The sequence below is a fragment of the Labrus bergylta genome, chromosome 10 (genome assembly GCF_963930695.1).
Source record: "Labrus bergylta chromosome 10, fLabBer1.1, whole genome shotgun sequence".
Taxonomy (NCBI): domain Eukaryota; kingdom Metazoa; phylum Chordata; class Actinopteri; order Labriformes; family Labridae; genus Labrus; species Labrus bergylta.
In genome coordinates this window covers 1,422,334-1,436,297 of record NC_089204.1, presented here as the reverse complement: position 1 = coordinate 1,436,297, position 13,964 = coordinate 1,422,334, and the positions used below count along the sequence as shown (strand labels likewise).

Here is a 13,964-nt window from a genome sequence, read left to right as displayed (position 1 = left end):
CATCCTCTTCCAATGACTCTCATTGCATAATCGACAGGTGCCCTCGCAGAGCCACCGCTCTGATTTGCTGATCAAATGGGCTAAATGTATTTTCCCCACAAGCCGCTGAATTTTGACCAATGTCACAACTGTAGCGTTACAAACTATAGCGATGCTACTCATGCCAGAGCGAGCTGAGAAATTAGTGACTTTGGAGATGGCAGAAACGTCATCCAGCTGCTTAGCTCATGTAAAGTCAACAGATCTCATGGATTATTGCCTTTCTCTAAAATGTCCTATATCGCCTCCAAAATAGACAGGGCTGTAGTACAGTGGTCCTTTACATCCTTACAGGGTGAAAAACCCCAGAATTGTTAAAGTTTCAGCCATGACAAGAGTGGTTAAAATTCTTTACATGCTAAAGGAAATGAACTAGCTTCCATTATTGGTCGGCAAATATCACTCTATCAGCAATTTTTTTTGTTAAAAAAACCCCCAGAAAAAGAAGGCAAGTTGTATTGTATCCTCTACACAAGGCTCACTGTTTGGTTTCCATTTAAACTATCTTCTTTAGTAGATAAAAGAGTATTTGAAGCCCTGAGTTTTTGGCTGCAGGCCTCCCTACAGTCTGCAGGCACTCTTTAATGCTTTGCATCCAGGCGGACAAAGCCTGAGTCAAACAGAGGCTCTGGTGGTGGTTCACACATTCTTCAACGTGACGTTTTTGTGCTCAGAGAGACGAGTTTCCAGCCAAAACACAAGAAGGAGAAGTTTTGTTGCACCCCAACCTCTCTTTCCGACCCCTTTCCTCTCCTTTCATGGCTTTTCTTCCCTTCTGTGGCTGTCCAAAGGGGGAGATGGGGGAACCTCATTTCCATATGAAAAAAAGTAAAACCATTTAACCAATTAAAGTGTTTAAAGCAGCAGATTCCAACTAACTTTATTCGCTGGGAAAGAGCGTTTTCTCTCTCCCTTTTTCTCGCCCTTTTCATTTAACTTAGATGAAATATGTTTTCTTTTCTTTAGATTGTTATCACTTAGAATATTTAAAAATCATGACATTAATGGGAAACCAGTTTTTCATTCAACAGAGTACACAGTTAAAGTACAGAGGTAGCCTCACATAATTAGCCCATGTTAAGTGATAACAAGGTTATATACATGGTGACAGGTGAAAGTGTGAAAGTAAAGTGGAGTAAGAGTGTACATGTAGACTGCTGATGATGTGATCGTGCTGTGTGAATGTGTTACTCACCTGTGTACAAGCGAGTAAAGACTCATCAACTTCTCAGCTTGTTACATGATGAAAGTGTGAACATGTTAAGTGATGAAGTTATGAATAGGTTGAATGAAGGTGTGAACATTAATATGTGATCTTGTTGAGTGATTTAAGAGTGATGAAAGGTTGAATGTGTGGAATGTTAGAACATATAGAGTTAAATATATTAACAAGTTGAGGTAAAATATGTGAATGTGTTTAGTGATAATGGTCTAAACATCTTGATTCATAATGGTGTAAACATGTCAGATAAGTGTTAACATGTAGTTTGAATGAGTTGTTTAGGGATAGGGTTGTAAACAGGTTTTGTGAAAAAGTTTTGAAAATGGCCTGAACATACTCATACTGTAATCTGTATAGTATATAGCAACAATAAATATTGAATAAACTTGTTTTTATATGTTGTTGTGTGTGCTTGTACCTGTGTGTGTGCATGTGTGTGTCAAGTCAGAAGTTAGCCAGAAAGTTTTTATTATAATACTTTTTTAACTCCACTTTTAGTCAAAATTAATGTTCATTACTATAACGATGGAAAATAATTACAAACTGAACTGGGAGAAGAAAAAGAAACATGTAAAGTATTTGTCCTCTTAGTTTTGAAAGGGTTGTTCATTGCACCGTGGGTGATCTCAGTTACTCACTGCATTGCATTTAAAGTAAAATGTTACATCACACAACCCGTTGTTGTGTTTTAACAGCTGAAGAAGGTGAATCAACGTATGGCTGTCTGACAGACTTAAACTAAACTTCTTTTCTGAAATCTTGTATTGTTGTTTAAGCTCCCCCTCCCGCACACACACCCTCACACACATTACACAGTCTGTCTCAGGGTGAGTGTGTCTTGTGTGACAGATTGTATTGGGGACCAGAGGAACAGAGAACTGTGCACTGGGGGGCTCCAGAAAGCCGGGGAGACAGCTGGAGCTGCTGAAGGGACCACATCTTGGGTCACTCTGGATTCTCCTGTGATCCTGATGGTTCCCCTGCCTCATGAGGGTTTTGGATGTCTGTGATTTCTCGTTTATTAATTTGTTGGATTAAAACAAGAGGAGACAGAGAGCAGCTCTAGGATCTGCTCCGGGTCCTGGTCTGTTAAATGCTCTGTACCCAAGCAGGAGGCCCACTGTGAACCGGACCACCCTAACTTCTGTGTTCTTACATTGTGCCGGATACCGGTGTGGGAGATGGAGGGAAAAGAGAAAACTAGACCAAGTCCGGATTACTTGATGCAGCTCATGAACGATAAGAAGCTGATGAGCAGTCTGCCAAATTTCTGTGGGATATTTCAGCATCTGGAGAGACTCCTGGACGAGGGTGAGACCCCAACTAGACTTCTAAATACCCATCTGTCTGTCTGAATACCTGTCTATCTGACTGCATGTCTTTACAGGGAACAAACAGAGTTAGTGAAAGTTAGTAACTAGCTTAAGTTAATTGCTTTATAATAGTAATAGTTACTTGGGAAAGTAACTTCAGATTGACTTTTTTTTTGCTTAAATACTCATATTAATGTACACTTGATTTAGTGTTGCTGTGACAGTGTGATTTTCCACAACATTTATAATAACACTGTTTTCATTATGTGGGAAGATTACTAATTAGATCTCTGAAGGCAACAGACTCAACAGTCCATATGGGAAGCATGTCGTCAACAGGATTACATATCATGGAGCTGGCAGTGATTTAAAATCAAGCTGGCTGTTTGTATGTTGTGGCTCCTCATAACATGCTAAGTATAGTAACATGTTACTCCACCGCTGAGTAGAGCTACTTATTGTTGGAAATAATGCATTAATTAACCCATTACTTTGACACAGCTAACAAATCAACGAATACAATCTTTCAGAAGCTGTGGTGAAATAGCACTCTTCAGTTATAGTAGCCTTCTACAGTGCAAACATATAAAAAGTAAAAATCCTACATTTATACTTTTACGTTCGTTAAGATAAAGAAGATGTTAAGAGTTCAATCATTTGTATTTTTGTGCACTGCAGAAGTACAACAAACTACTCAAAAGTATGACAAGGACTCAACATAATACAAATCTTATTAATTAGATGATGCATATAGAAAATCCTGTATGTTATAGTCTTTATATATTAAAAAAAATGTGTTTATATAATACTTACTCATACTTCATTACTTGTACTTCATATGTTTGGTTTGAGATATTTTCAATTCTTCTACGACAAATCTTATGTTTAATCCCTGAAACATTCATTAAACTTCATACAGTCACATACAGCTTTGATATGTTCACTCATCTGAATATTATGTCTGATGTTTCAATCCATCTTTAACAACTCAAACTGTTCAAAGTCATCACACTTAGTTTTGTTTTTTTATTTACATAGAAATGTTAAGATGACTACAATCTCAAATTCTAATGAGACAGTGTGTGCTTGTGTGTGGGGTGAGGTGGGGGGTTATCCAGCAAAGTACAGAACTGGCAAAGAGGAAGACAATGAAGCAGTGAAGCAGTGAGGCCACACACAATGAGTCTTGAACGCTTGTTTTGTTTTTACAGAAACACTGTGCCATTGCAAAGCTAAGACACTGGGTTCTGAAAACAATGTAAATCATGATACATTTATGTTGAACCATTTAAGTGCTGAAGTTTGGCAGCTGCATTTGAAAACAGGTTTCTTTCTCTCTCCCTCTCTGTGATGATATGTTGTCTCTCTCCTTCTTCAGGATGCACCGTTCGGGTACCTGACTGAGTACTGATTTGGATACCAGTGTTTAAATTAATTAACTGTATCCCTCACTGGGAGGATGAGACTGGAAAACAATGACATCAGGGGTTCTTAACTGTAAAACAAAGTAGATACAAACTGATTTAAATGGTTATCAGAGTCTGTCTACCACGTCCCATGGTGTCACTATCACTGTGTTTTGACAGTATACTCTTCTTGAGCTGGAATATATGTGGCATGCAAAGCAGCACAAGCGTTGCACTACCACGGTCCAACGCTACCGACACCTTTCCCCAAAGGTAGCATTGTCTCTCAAAATGAACGGTACAAGCTTTTCCTTTATGGCAGCGGAAATGAAGTCACTGGTGTCTGACTGTTAAACATCAAAGCTCCAGATATCTCTACTGAACTCATCACTATTATATCCATTAACTCTGCCAATACCTTTTCTCACATGTTCTTGTAAAAGTTGACATGATGACAAACTGAACCTTATTGGTTCCAAGCATTACTGGGAGACTTACTGGGAAGTTTCTTGCGTCTTTGCGATGCAGTTGACAATGTTAACTGCTTTGTTTCACCTCTCTCTTCTTTACTTGATTTAACATGTCATTTTACCACCACCTCTCAAAACAAATACAGCTTTGCTGGTATTTTAGACTAGCCTTAGAAGTTGTTGGTGTAACAAGTGGCAAGTACCACTACACTGCTTAGCCTTTGTTCGACAGCGTGCCTATGTTCCCACAGCCCTATGTTCCCACCTTTCCTTTTTCATAAATGTGTATCAGTTAGGGTTAGGGTAACTAACCCTAACCCTACCCTGTGGGAACATAGGGCTGTGGGACCATTGGGCTGTGGGAACATAGGACTAACCCCCTATGTTCATGCTATGTTGGCTCTGTCTAGCAAACGTAACAGGCAGTGCATTGATGAAAGTGTAGTGAGCAAAATCAGGGCTGTTAAGACAGAAGAGCAAAAAAACTGTATTGTATGCTATAGATCGTCCCTATGGAGAGATACTAAATTTAGCTTTTTATTGGACCAATATCTTGTACCAGTATCCTTGCATCCCTTCTCCATCTCTGTCAGTTTATTGAGTCTTATTCTTTCACTATCTTTCAGATTTACACTAACTACACTGATTTGAGCTCTTAACTGCTCACTTCCTTTCCAACAAGTCTTTCATTTGATTGGATTGTGACCGATTGCTTGAGTTTGTAACTGGTCCTGGCACTCTCATGATACTATTCCTTTTAATGATGCTTCCCATGTTAATTTTGGAATTGTCTTTTTCCCTAGCTTACGTTATGTTACGTTTTGTTTTTCAAATTATAGTTTTTGGTCTTTGGGTTCTTTTTTACTTCTTTCTATACTTCCATACCGACTGTGAACCTAAACGATTGTTTTCATGATTGAATATTTATTCTCAGAGCCCCTTTTCTTTGTGAAACGATAGAATACTCAGCCATGTTGACTTACTTTTCCAGGTTTGCTGCCCTTTCAAACCTGTTTCCTGTGACTTTGAGAGTATTTATTTAGACCAACTTTGAATGTGCTATGCACTCAAAACCAATGATCATCTATAGCAGAAATGATAAATGTGACGGTTTTTACCTGTTGTGACATGTTGTGTGTACACACGTGAGTGAACAGTCAGATTGTGTGTTAATATGTATGGGTGTTGTGTGTTTTAGAGATCAGCCGTGTAAGGAAAGACATGTACATCGACACTCTGAACAGCTCTGGAAGGATCAGCAAGCTGCCTGAAGCCGTCGGTCCAATCATCCATCTTCAGGAGAAACTGTACGTCCCCACAAAGGAGCATCCTGATGTGAGTGTGTGCGTGTGCGTGTGTGTGTGTGCGTGTGTGCGTGCGTGTGTGTGTGTGTGTGTGTGTGTGTGTGTGTGTGTGTGTGTGTGTGTGCGTGTGTGTGTGTGTGCGTGTGTGTGTGCGTGTGTGTGTGTGTGTGCGTGTGTGTGTGCGTGCGTGCGTGCGTGCGTGCGCGTGCGTGCGTGTGCGTGCGTGCATGTGTGTGTGTGTGTTGATTAGTAGTTTACGACATTAAAAAGGAAACATTTATGTAACATATTCACATATTCATAGAATTTTTAGACCCATATGTAACAAAGCTCAGAACGGAGAGTGTCAACTATTATGATACCTCAGACTGACCAAAACCAAAAAAAACATGAAACTGTTAGCAGTTTATTATTATTACACTATCAACCTGCAGAGAGAGAAAACAAAAAGTTCAGCTTTAGCAAGGTCAGATGAGCAGATCTGATGATGTCAGTTAACCCGCATGTTAAAGATTTAATGGAATTATAACAGATAAAGTCTTCTCACCTCTGTTACACAAACTGAATCTATATCTGAACCAACTCACATCATCTGTTTGGATGATGTGATGAAATATGGATCTCATATTCATGCTGCTCTTAGGGTGAACTTTATTCACTTTATTCACACTCTGACTTTTCATCTTGTGCCATTGACATTAATGTGTCCGATAGTTTAGGCCATTTCCAAATTATTCCAGCAGAACAAAATCACATTTCATTGGTCAAGGCTGCACTTTTAAATCCGGTTTTGATTAGCACTCTATTTTCAATTTTTTTGTGACAAAATTATGAGTGAAAAAAGTAGCAGAGTAGAAAGCAGTAATGCAACGAAGGGGAAGCAGGTTGCAGTACTTCGGGAAGCAGGGAGAAAGAAGTGGAGCAGCCAGTAGGCATATGGAGGAGGGAGCATACAGAGGGCACTAGTCAGAAGGAAACAGGGAAGTGACAGTGCAAGGTTTCTTGGAAGAAACTTAACAGATGTCTACTGAAGAGTGTATAGGGAATATAGAAAAGAAGGGGCAAGATGACGGGAGGTATCTGGGAACAGGCAGCATTGAGTAGTGAGCAGAAGCAAGAGAAGGAGGGATAGGTCCCAAGGATTACTAAATAAGGGAGCAGTGAACCAGAAAGATAAAGTTGTTAACTGGTAGCAGGGAGCGTTCATAGGCAGCAGGGAGCAGGAAGCAGGGTGCATGATTCATGAATCAGTCAACAGGGAGCTGGCAGGAAGGGTGGATTGATGGCTCTCTGTGTGATACTGAAATGTGTTTAAGCATAATGAATCCCTCCCCTCATGATTTATTTCAACCTGGTCTGCTGCTGATGAAAAGCTGATTGGGCCAGTAAGAGGGAGATATATCTGCTCAGTAATCAGTCTTCATGGTATCCACAGTGTGATCTCTTTCTCTATCAGTTTAACTTTGTAGGGAGAATACTGGGTCCTCGTGGTCTGACAGCCAAACAGCTGGAGACAGAGACAGAATGTAAGATCATGGTAAGAGGGAGGGGCTCCATGAGAGACAGAAAGAAGGTAAGACTCCAGCATTAAATCTTGTTTACCTGTGTACAAACCCTTAACTGTGTTTTTCTATTTCAGCAGCTTAAAATGTCAGACACTGTTTTTGTGTCATCAAGTTGTACTGTATATATGATCAATAATTATCTGCTAGCTGTTTTCTGTTATGGTTTGCTAGCGTGGTGATTTTTAAATAGATGCAGAATTTTCATGGTGTTTAAAAAATGTTAATTAACTTTAAAGAAAGAATATGTGATTTTTCACACCTAAATATAATATAAATCAAGTATATCCTCTGAAAATAACTCTGTGAGTCATGACTGTCTACAATGGGTGTAACACCCGAGTCCCACTGTCTGTGATGTTTTCAGAGTTTTCAGAGTCCTATCTTCAGTTTGTTTACATCGTTAGGACGGCCGGCTGACTCCTCCCCTCGTGTATAAAAGTTGTTTAATTGAGGGACTAGAGAAAAGAAGAATAACATACTGTACTCACTGTTTAACTGTGTTTCTAGATCACGCTCATTTCAGCTAAATTTACATGCAACACATTATGTAACACAATAGCATAATAGCACAACAACGCACCACGAGTTGTTTTGGTTTCATGCTGGTGCTCAAGGGCGACATCTGCTGGATCAAAAAATTGCATATTCTTCCTTTAAAGAAAACTTTAAACTTTCCAAGCAGCTGCTTGTTTTTCTTATCTTAATTTACTTAGAATATTTTAGTTTGCAACTGAAGCTGACTTATTTCACAAAATATTTGAATTAACATTGATTATATTTTTGCATGCAGAAGTCGGAAGACAAGAGAACAGTTCGCAAAACAAAAAATTGCAGCAGTGAGGTTATTTAATATTTTTTCATCACAGATTAAACGGCAGAAGGTCAGAAGTTCTAATGTTTTTGTCAGTTGACAACATGCTTGAGGTTTCATCACATTTCTCTGTAGAGCACTTATCTAGACTAGTACAAAAACAGGGAAATATTGTTATCAGGTTAATGATAAGTCGTGAGGTCGTCTTGGAATTTGGCTTCTGAGAATGTTCAAATTACAGATGTCAACATATATGATATAGGATAACTTCCATCTCTATGGAAATCAAACAGTGACTGCCAAAATGACAGTTTTTACTGAGACCCCTTGCGTGTACTTCTCTGTTTCCTTCGTCTGCTGGGGACAAAAACTTTAATCAATTTTGAGCTGATTGTGGCAAAAGTTTGGATTCTGTGAATAATGTGAAAATAAAGATCGAAACAATTTCACACCTTTCAGGTCACACGGCTGCAAAAGCAAAAAGTGTTTGTCTTTCTGCATCTGTGATGCTAACAAGGTTAGCCATCTGCTACGCTGACAAGGATACATAAGACAGAAGAAGCAGCAGGGGGTTAACTGAAACCAGATGGAGGACAGGGCAAGTAGAAGGAAACAGGAAGAAAGGTGAGAGGAGAAGGACGAGACGGCTGCCAGGAGGAAGGAAATGAGGAGGAGGAGGGAGGGAGGGCGAGAGAGAGAGGGGAAAGTAAAAAAGGAGAAGAGGAGTCTCAGAGGTAGGCGGAGGAGGAGAGAACAACAGGAGAGGCAAAGGAATGCAGAGAAAAGAGGTGATATAAACACAACTATGAGCATTGGTGTGTGTCAGTTGGCACAGTGTGTGTTGTCGCCCTATCAGATGCAGCTCCTCAGTTTGCCAGGTATAGATTAAGAGTGCAGTCTGTTTCCTCATAGGATTGACCTCTGTCTTTTTAAATGGGACACTAACATTATCTCTGAAAGTGAATTGTCACCATGAGACATAAATCATATCCGAACAAATACACATCTCTCTCTCTCTCTCTCTTTCTATGTCTCTACTTGTACCTATGTGTCTTCTCCTCTACCTGTCACCACCTGTCTGCAATTTCTCTGTCTCTATGTAGGAGGAGCAGAATCGAGGGAAGCCAAACTGGGAGCATCTGAACGAGGACCTTCATGTCCTCATCACAGTGGAAGATGCACAGAATCGAGCTGAGGTCAAACTCAAACAAGCCGTGGAGGAGGTCAACAAGCTGCTGGTTCCTGCTGTGAGTCACATGATCTCTGACCATCTCGCCTCTCTTGCATTCTTACCTGTCTGTGATTTAATATCTCACCCAACTGGCAGTAGTGAGCTCAGCCATTCAGACCATTAAGTTACTGATGAATTGCCTCCGGTAATTAGATTCACTTTTTTATTGGAAATATACAGAGTTGAATCAGGCTCCAAGATTAAATGACCAGTGTGTGCACAATTTATGACTAATGATGCTTTATTGTGGGAATATTATAATACTTATTTTTCTCTCAAAAGTAAATGTTGAGAATTAGCATGTGCGCTAAAACGCACAACACTCAACAATGGATCTGTTTTTTTCAATGTGATGTCCATGTTAACATTTTTTTAATGTTGCATGCTTTATTATCAAATTTATTTTGACTGAACAGTCTTTATGTAACCAAAGAATTAAATGAATATACACGCATCAAAAAACCTAATAAGTATCATTTAAAGCAGAACTTGAGCACCTATTATCTCTGGGGCGGCAGTAGCTCAGTCTTTAGGAACTTGGGTTGGGAACTGGACAGTCGTCGGTTCAAGTCCTAGTGCACACCATTCTGGAAATTGGTCTGGTAGCTGGAGAGGTGCCAGTTCACTTCCTGCACTGTCCAGGAGCAGCCTACTTTAATATCTCTTTAGTTTTTAATTACATTAGTGCATGTCCATTGGATCCTGTTTCTGCATGTGTGTGTCATGTTCAACAACAGAGTGTAAAATAGAATTTCCCCTTGTGGGATTAATAAAGTATATCTTCTTCTTCTGGTGGCTAACTTGTATCCCCTGTGATGTAGCCTACAGTAAGTGTGTATTTGATAAACTGTAAGTATAGTTCAGAAGAAGTACATGATGGTTGTTGCTGTTGGTTTCAGGCAGAGGGGGAGGACAGTCTGAAGAAGATGCAACTGATGGAGTTAGCCATCCTGAATGGGACGTACAGAGATGCTAACATCAAATCCTGTAAGAAACCAGCCAGTCTGGTCTTATGCCTCACCCTGTGTCCTTATCCATGTGTTTTATTCAATCCCTTTTGTGGCCAAAGCTGTAGTTCATACTTAAAAACTCTTTGAATGTATCAGCATATGCACTGATTTTTTTTTTAACCAAGGATAGGACCCCTGCTGTGTGTCCAGCTGAGCTGTGAAGTTGACTAACATGCTTCTAATGTGGGTTCAAGTTCATTTGGGCCGGAAAGTGATAACTGTGTTAGATTGAAAATAGCATTGACGCTGGTTTCCTTAAAGGAGCAATATGTAAGCTATCTACTAAATATAATCATAAAACGACCTAACTATAAGACATTAAAAAACATGTTGAAGTGCTGGCTTCTCTGACAACAATGCAGCAGTAAGTATGTCCTCCTTCTAACTTTAGATTCTGCTCTAAGATGGTCTGTGTTTGTTTTTGACCAGAGAAGGTAGGCCGTAACAATATAGAGCATTTAGAACGCAGAAAGGTTTCAAAACAGATGTAGAGCTAGCTAAACACTGAAGCTTCGGCAACATGGCAACCTGTATGCATACCCTATCAGCAGGGAGGAGGGGGAGGCGTGAGACAGCTCTCTCTAATGTTTTGAATTGGGACTACAGTACCCATATCCTATTTTTTGTCCTATTTAGGTTAATGTTAGTGTCTCTCGTTAGCCCATTTGTTGTTTCAGAGAACAATCAATAACTCAAAGATTTCTGAACCAACCATAAATACTTTGTGACTAAAAACCGACCAGAGATCTGACTGATTTGACACAGTCTGACCATCCTGCTACCAATCAGAGGTCAATCAGATACTTCTGTGTTAACTGCTCTCCTTATCTTCTCTCTCATCTCACCTCTCCTACTCGTCTCCATATCTCTCTCAGCCTCCCTTGCCTTCTGTCTTGCAGCATCCTCTCAGACTCCTCGTATCTTCTCTGGTCCTGCCCCTGTCCTGGCCCAACCCACTGGCCTGCGTACCCCTGCCCCTACAGGCCCTACCCTTATGCCTCTGATTCGTCAGATCCAGACAGTTCTGCCCAATGGGACACCTCACCCAGCAGCACTGATGCCTGGGGCAGGGCCTGAGTCTGGTTTGATCTATGCAACACCATATGACTACCAGTATGCTCTGACAGCGCCGGCTTCCATCTTGGAGTACCCCCTGGACTCTGGTGGGGTGTTGGGTAAGCCATCCCATCCCTGCTCATGCGACTGCTCCCCTACACCACATCACCACCCCCACAGCCAGTGGAGCCCAGTCCCCACATTGCTCCTCAGACATGCCTCCTGAAAGATATCAAACAAGTGCTCTGCAACAATTCACCCACAAGCCTTGTTCACAGTTGAAGCCTGCAGTGAAGCTCACTGCTGGATTGAGTTTTGACCAATAAGACTCAACAGAGTTTTGTACAGAGTTTATCATTTAAGTTATTGTTATGATTTTTTCTGGGAATCGTATGACTCATGCTGTTCTCCCAATAAATCTCCACTCTGAAATAAATGAAATAATAAGACATTTGTTTTTACTTTAAAATTGTATATCTTATAAATTAAAGTATTTTTTCCAAGTTATTTTGCTCAAACATAAAGATCAACAGTGAACTGAGCATTCAGGTACAACTGCATTCACTGTGTTATTACTGTCATCTGATTGGCTGAAGACTAAACTGTATTGTTTTTGACATGTTTGTCATACTGTAAATGTTCCTCATATCACACACAGAAGCACCGTTGTATTAAAAACCGATCACACTCATCACAGTCCATGACGCTGTGTGACTGATGGTTTCAACTCTTGTGTGATTGAATTCTGGTGATGAATTCTGGTTTGTGGTGTTCTGTGCACCACAGAAATTTAGAGACACAAGCAATGAGGTGTTCTCCTAATCACAGAATACTGACTGCAGACAGATCCACTCCTTGTCTTGCTGAGATAAGAAAAATAAGTTGTCCATTTGGCAGCATTTGCTCCAAAACTTGTAAACAAGGTTCAGAATGAATGGTGTCATCACATATGTTCAAGTCACTCACGCCATGTACACTAATGCCACTCCTTACCATTGGGGATGCTGACTTTTGAACTGTGCACTGACAACAGGCCTGATGGCTCCTCTCCTCTTTAGAACAAAGTGTCCAGGATGTCCTAACAGAAAGTCCACTTTGGATACCTCAGACCTCAGGACAGTTCTCCATTTCCACTGAGTACATCATAAATGAGCTCAGACTCAGATAGGGTAGCAGTTTTTCTGGAATTCAAAATATTTAAAAACATCAACAAAAGAGTGGAGAAGAACATAGTGAAGGAGGTATGAAGCAGTTGATGGGACTGCACCAGACACATGCATACAGTGGTTGTGCCCTAGTCACAGGATGTAAATGTCACCCCACCCCCCCAACGGACCCTCACTCTTTGAATTTATCCTGAATAAATGTCCTGCTGCAACTTTTACTAAGGGGTTGGCAGGAAAAATGATGGGTAAAGTCAGATTGAGATATTCTGCTGTTTGTGTTCAGACATGTAGCTCATCCTTAAAATTTCATGAAGTTTGCAGGAATCTTCTGCAAGTGTAAAAGCACCATAAACAACCTTTGCAGCAGAGTATTGTAAAGTGTCTCAGTTTAAAAAGTGACCCTGTAAACTGTCGACTTTGACAGCAGCAGCTGTTAAAAAAGGAGAATCCTCACAAATGCCCTTTTGTTTAGTTTTTCCATTATAATACCTAAATATAGCCATCAGATCTGTTTTTAATGAAAAACACACCTCCCCTCTGCTGGTACTCTGACCCTATAGCGTTTACGTGCATACTGCATCTCTCGTCTGCATCACACACACACACACACACACACACACACACACACACACACACACACACACACCACACACACACACACACACACACACACACACACAGAGTACATATAAGGGAAGCAGTACTGTGTGGGAGCAGGCAGGGGATGTGGTTGAAGTAGCAGGAGTCTCAATACCAAGAAGTAGGTAGTCTGTACAAATAAACAAACCAGCAGAGAGGAGGTGGAAGACAGGTCAAAACCAGGCGTATGGGATGGTAAACCCGTGAAGTGTCTTAAATATCTAGTACAGAGGTAATATACTGCAACTTTAAGTTTTATAACACACATCTGGAAAGTATTTGTATCTGAGGTGTTGTTCCTTGAGTTACCCAGGAAATCTTTAAATCTAAGACAACATCCCCCACAGTGGAATGTGTACAATGGGACCCCTGTGTCCAGAGAGATACCCAAGAACAGGAAACAGATGTCCTCATGTGTCCTGTGACATTTTGTATAAATAGCACTCTCATTGTATGTTTGGGGGAGATCACTTTTGGCTGGGTCTCTCCCAGGTCGAACCATGGCGAGCCTGGAGATGCTGTTCTTGTTAATAAATAATCCTTTTTGAAAGCAAGTCAGTGTCAACGGCAAATTTCTTCATCATCAAACATATCAACAACAAGGGAATTCACATCACCAGCGGGTAGGTATACAAACAAACCAAGGAAACATGGCAACACAGGAGGACTGAAGGCTGAGAGGTTTTCTTATACTAGTGACAAAGAGTAATCTGACAATGTGTGGGTTGACAG

The 13,964-nt window shown here is 40.5% G+C and overlaps 1 protein-coding gene across 2 annotated transcripts; it reads left to right on the top strand.

Annotated features, from left to right (window-relative positions):
• The first annotated feature begins 2,107 nt into the window (after nucleotides 1-2,107).
• Nucleotides 2,108-13,273, top strand: LOC109993231 (protein quaking-B). Of its 2 annotated transcripts, none has more exons than XM_020646119.3 (6): nucleotides 2,108-2,572; nucleotides 5,649-5,785; nucleotides 7,211-7,327; nucleotides 9,234-9,377; nucleotides 10,261-10,348; nucleotides 11,271-13,273. In XM_020646119.3, exons 1-6 carry the CDS (start codon nucleotides 2,443-2,445, stop codon nucleotides 11,651-11,653), a joined length of 999 nt encoding a protein of 332 aa, XP_020501775.1. In that variant the 5' UTR covers nucleotides 2,108-2,442; the 3' UTR covers nucleotides 11,654-13,273. The 2 variants fall into 2 exon arrangements, with proteins under 2 accessions (XP_020501775.1, XP_020501774.1); XM_020646118.2 differs by having other exon boundaries at nucleotides 11,247-13,273.
• The last annotated feature ends 691 nt before the right edge of the window (nucleotides 13,274-13,964 follow it).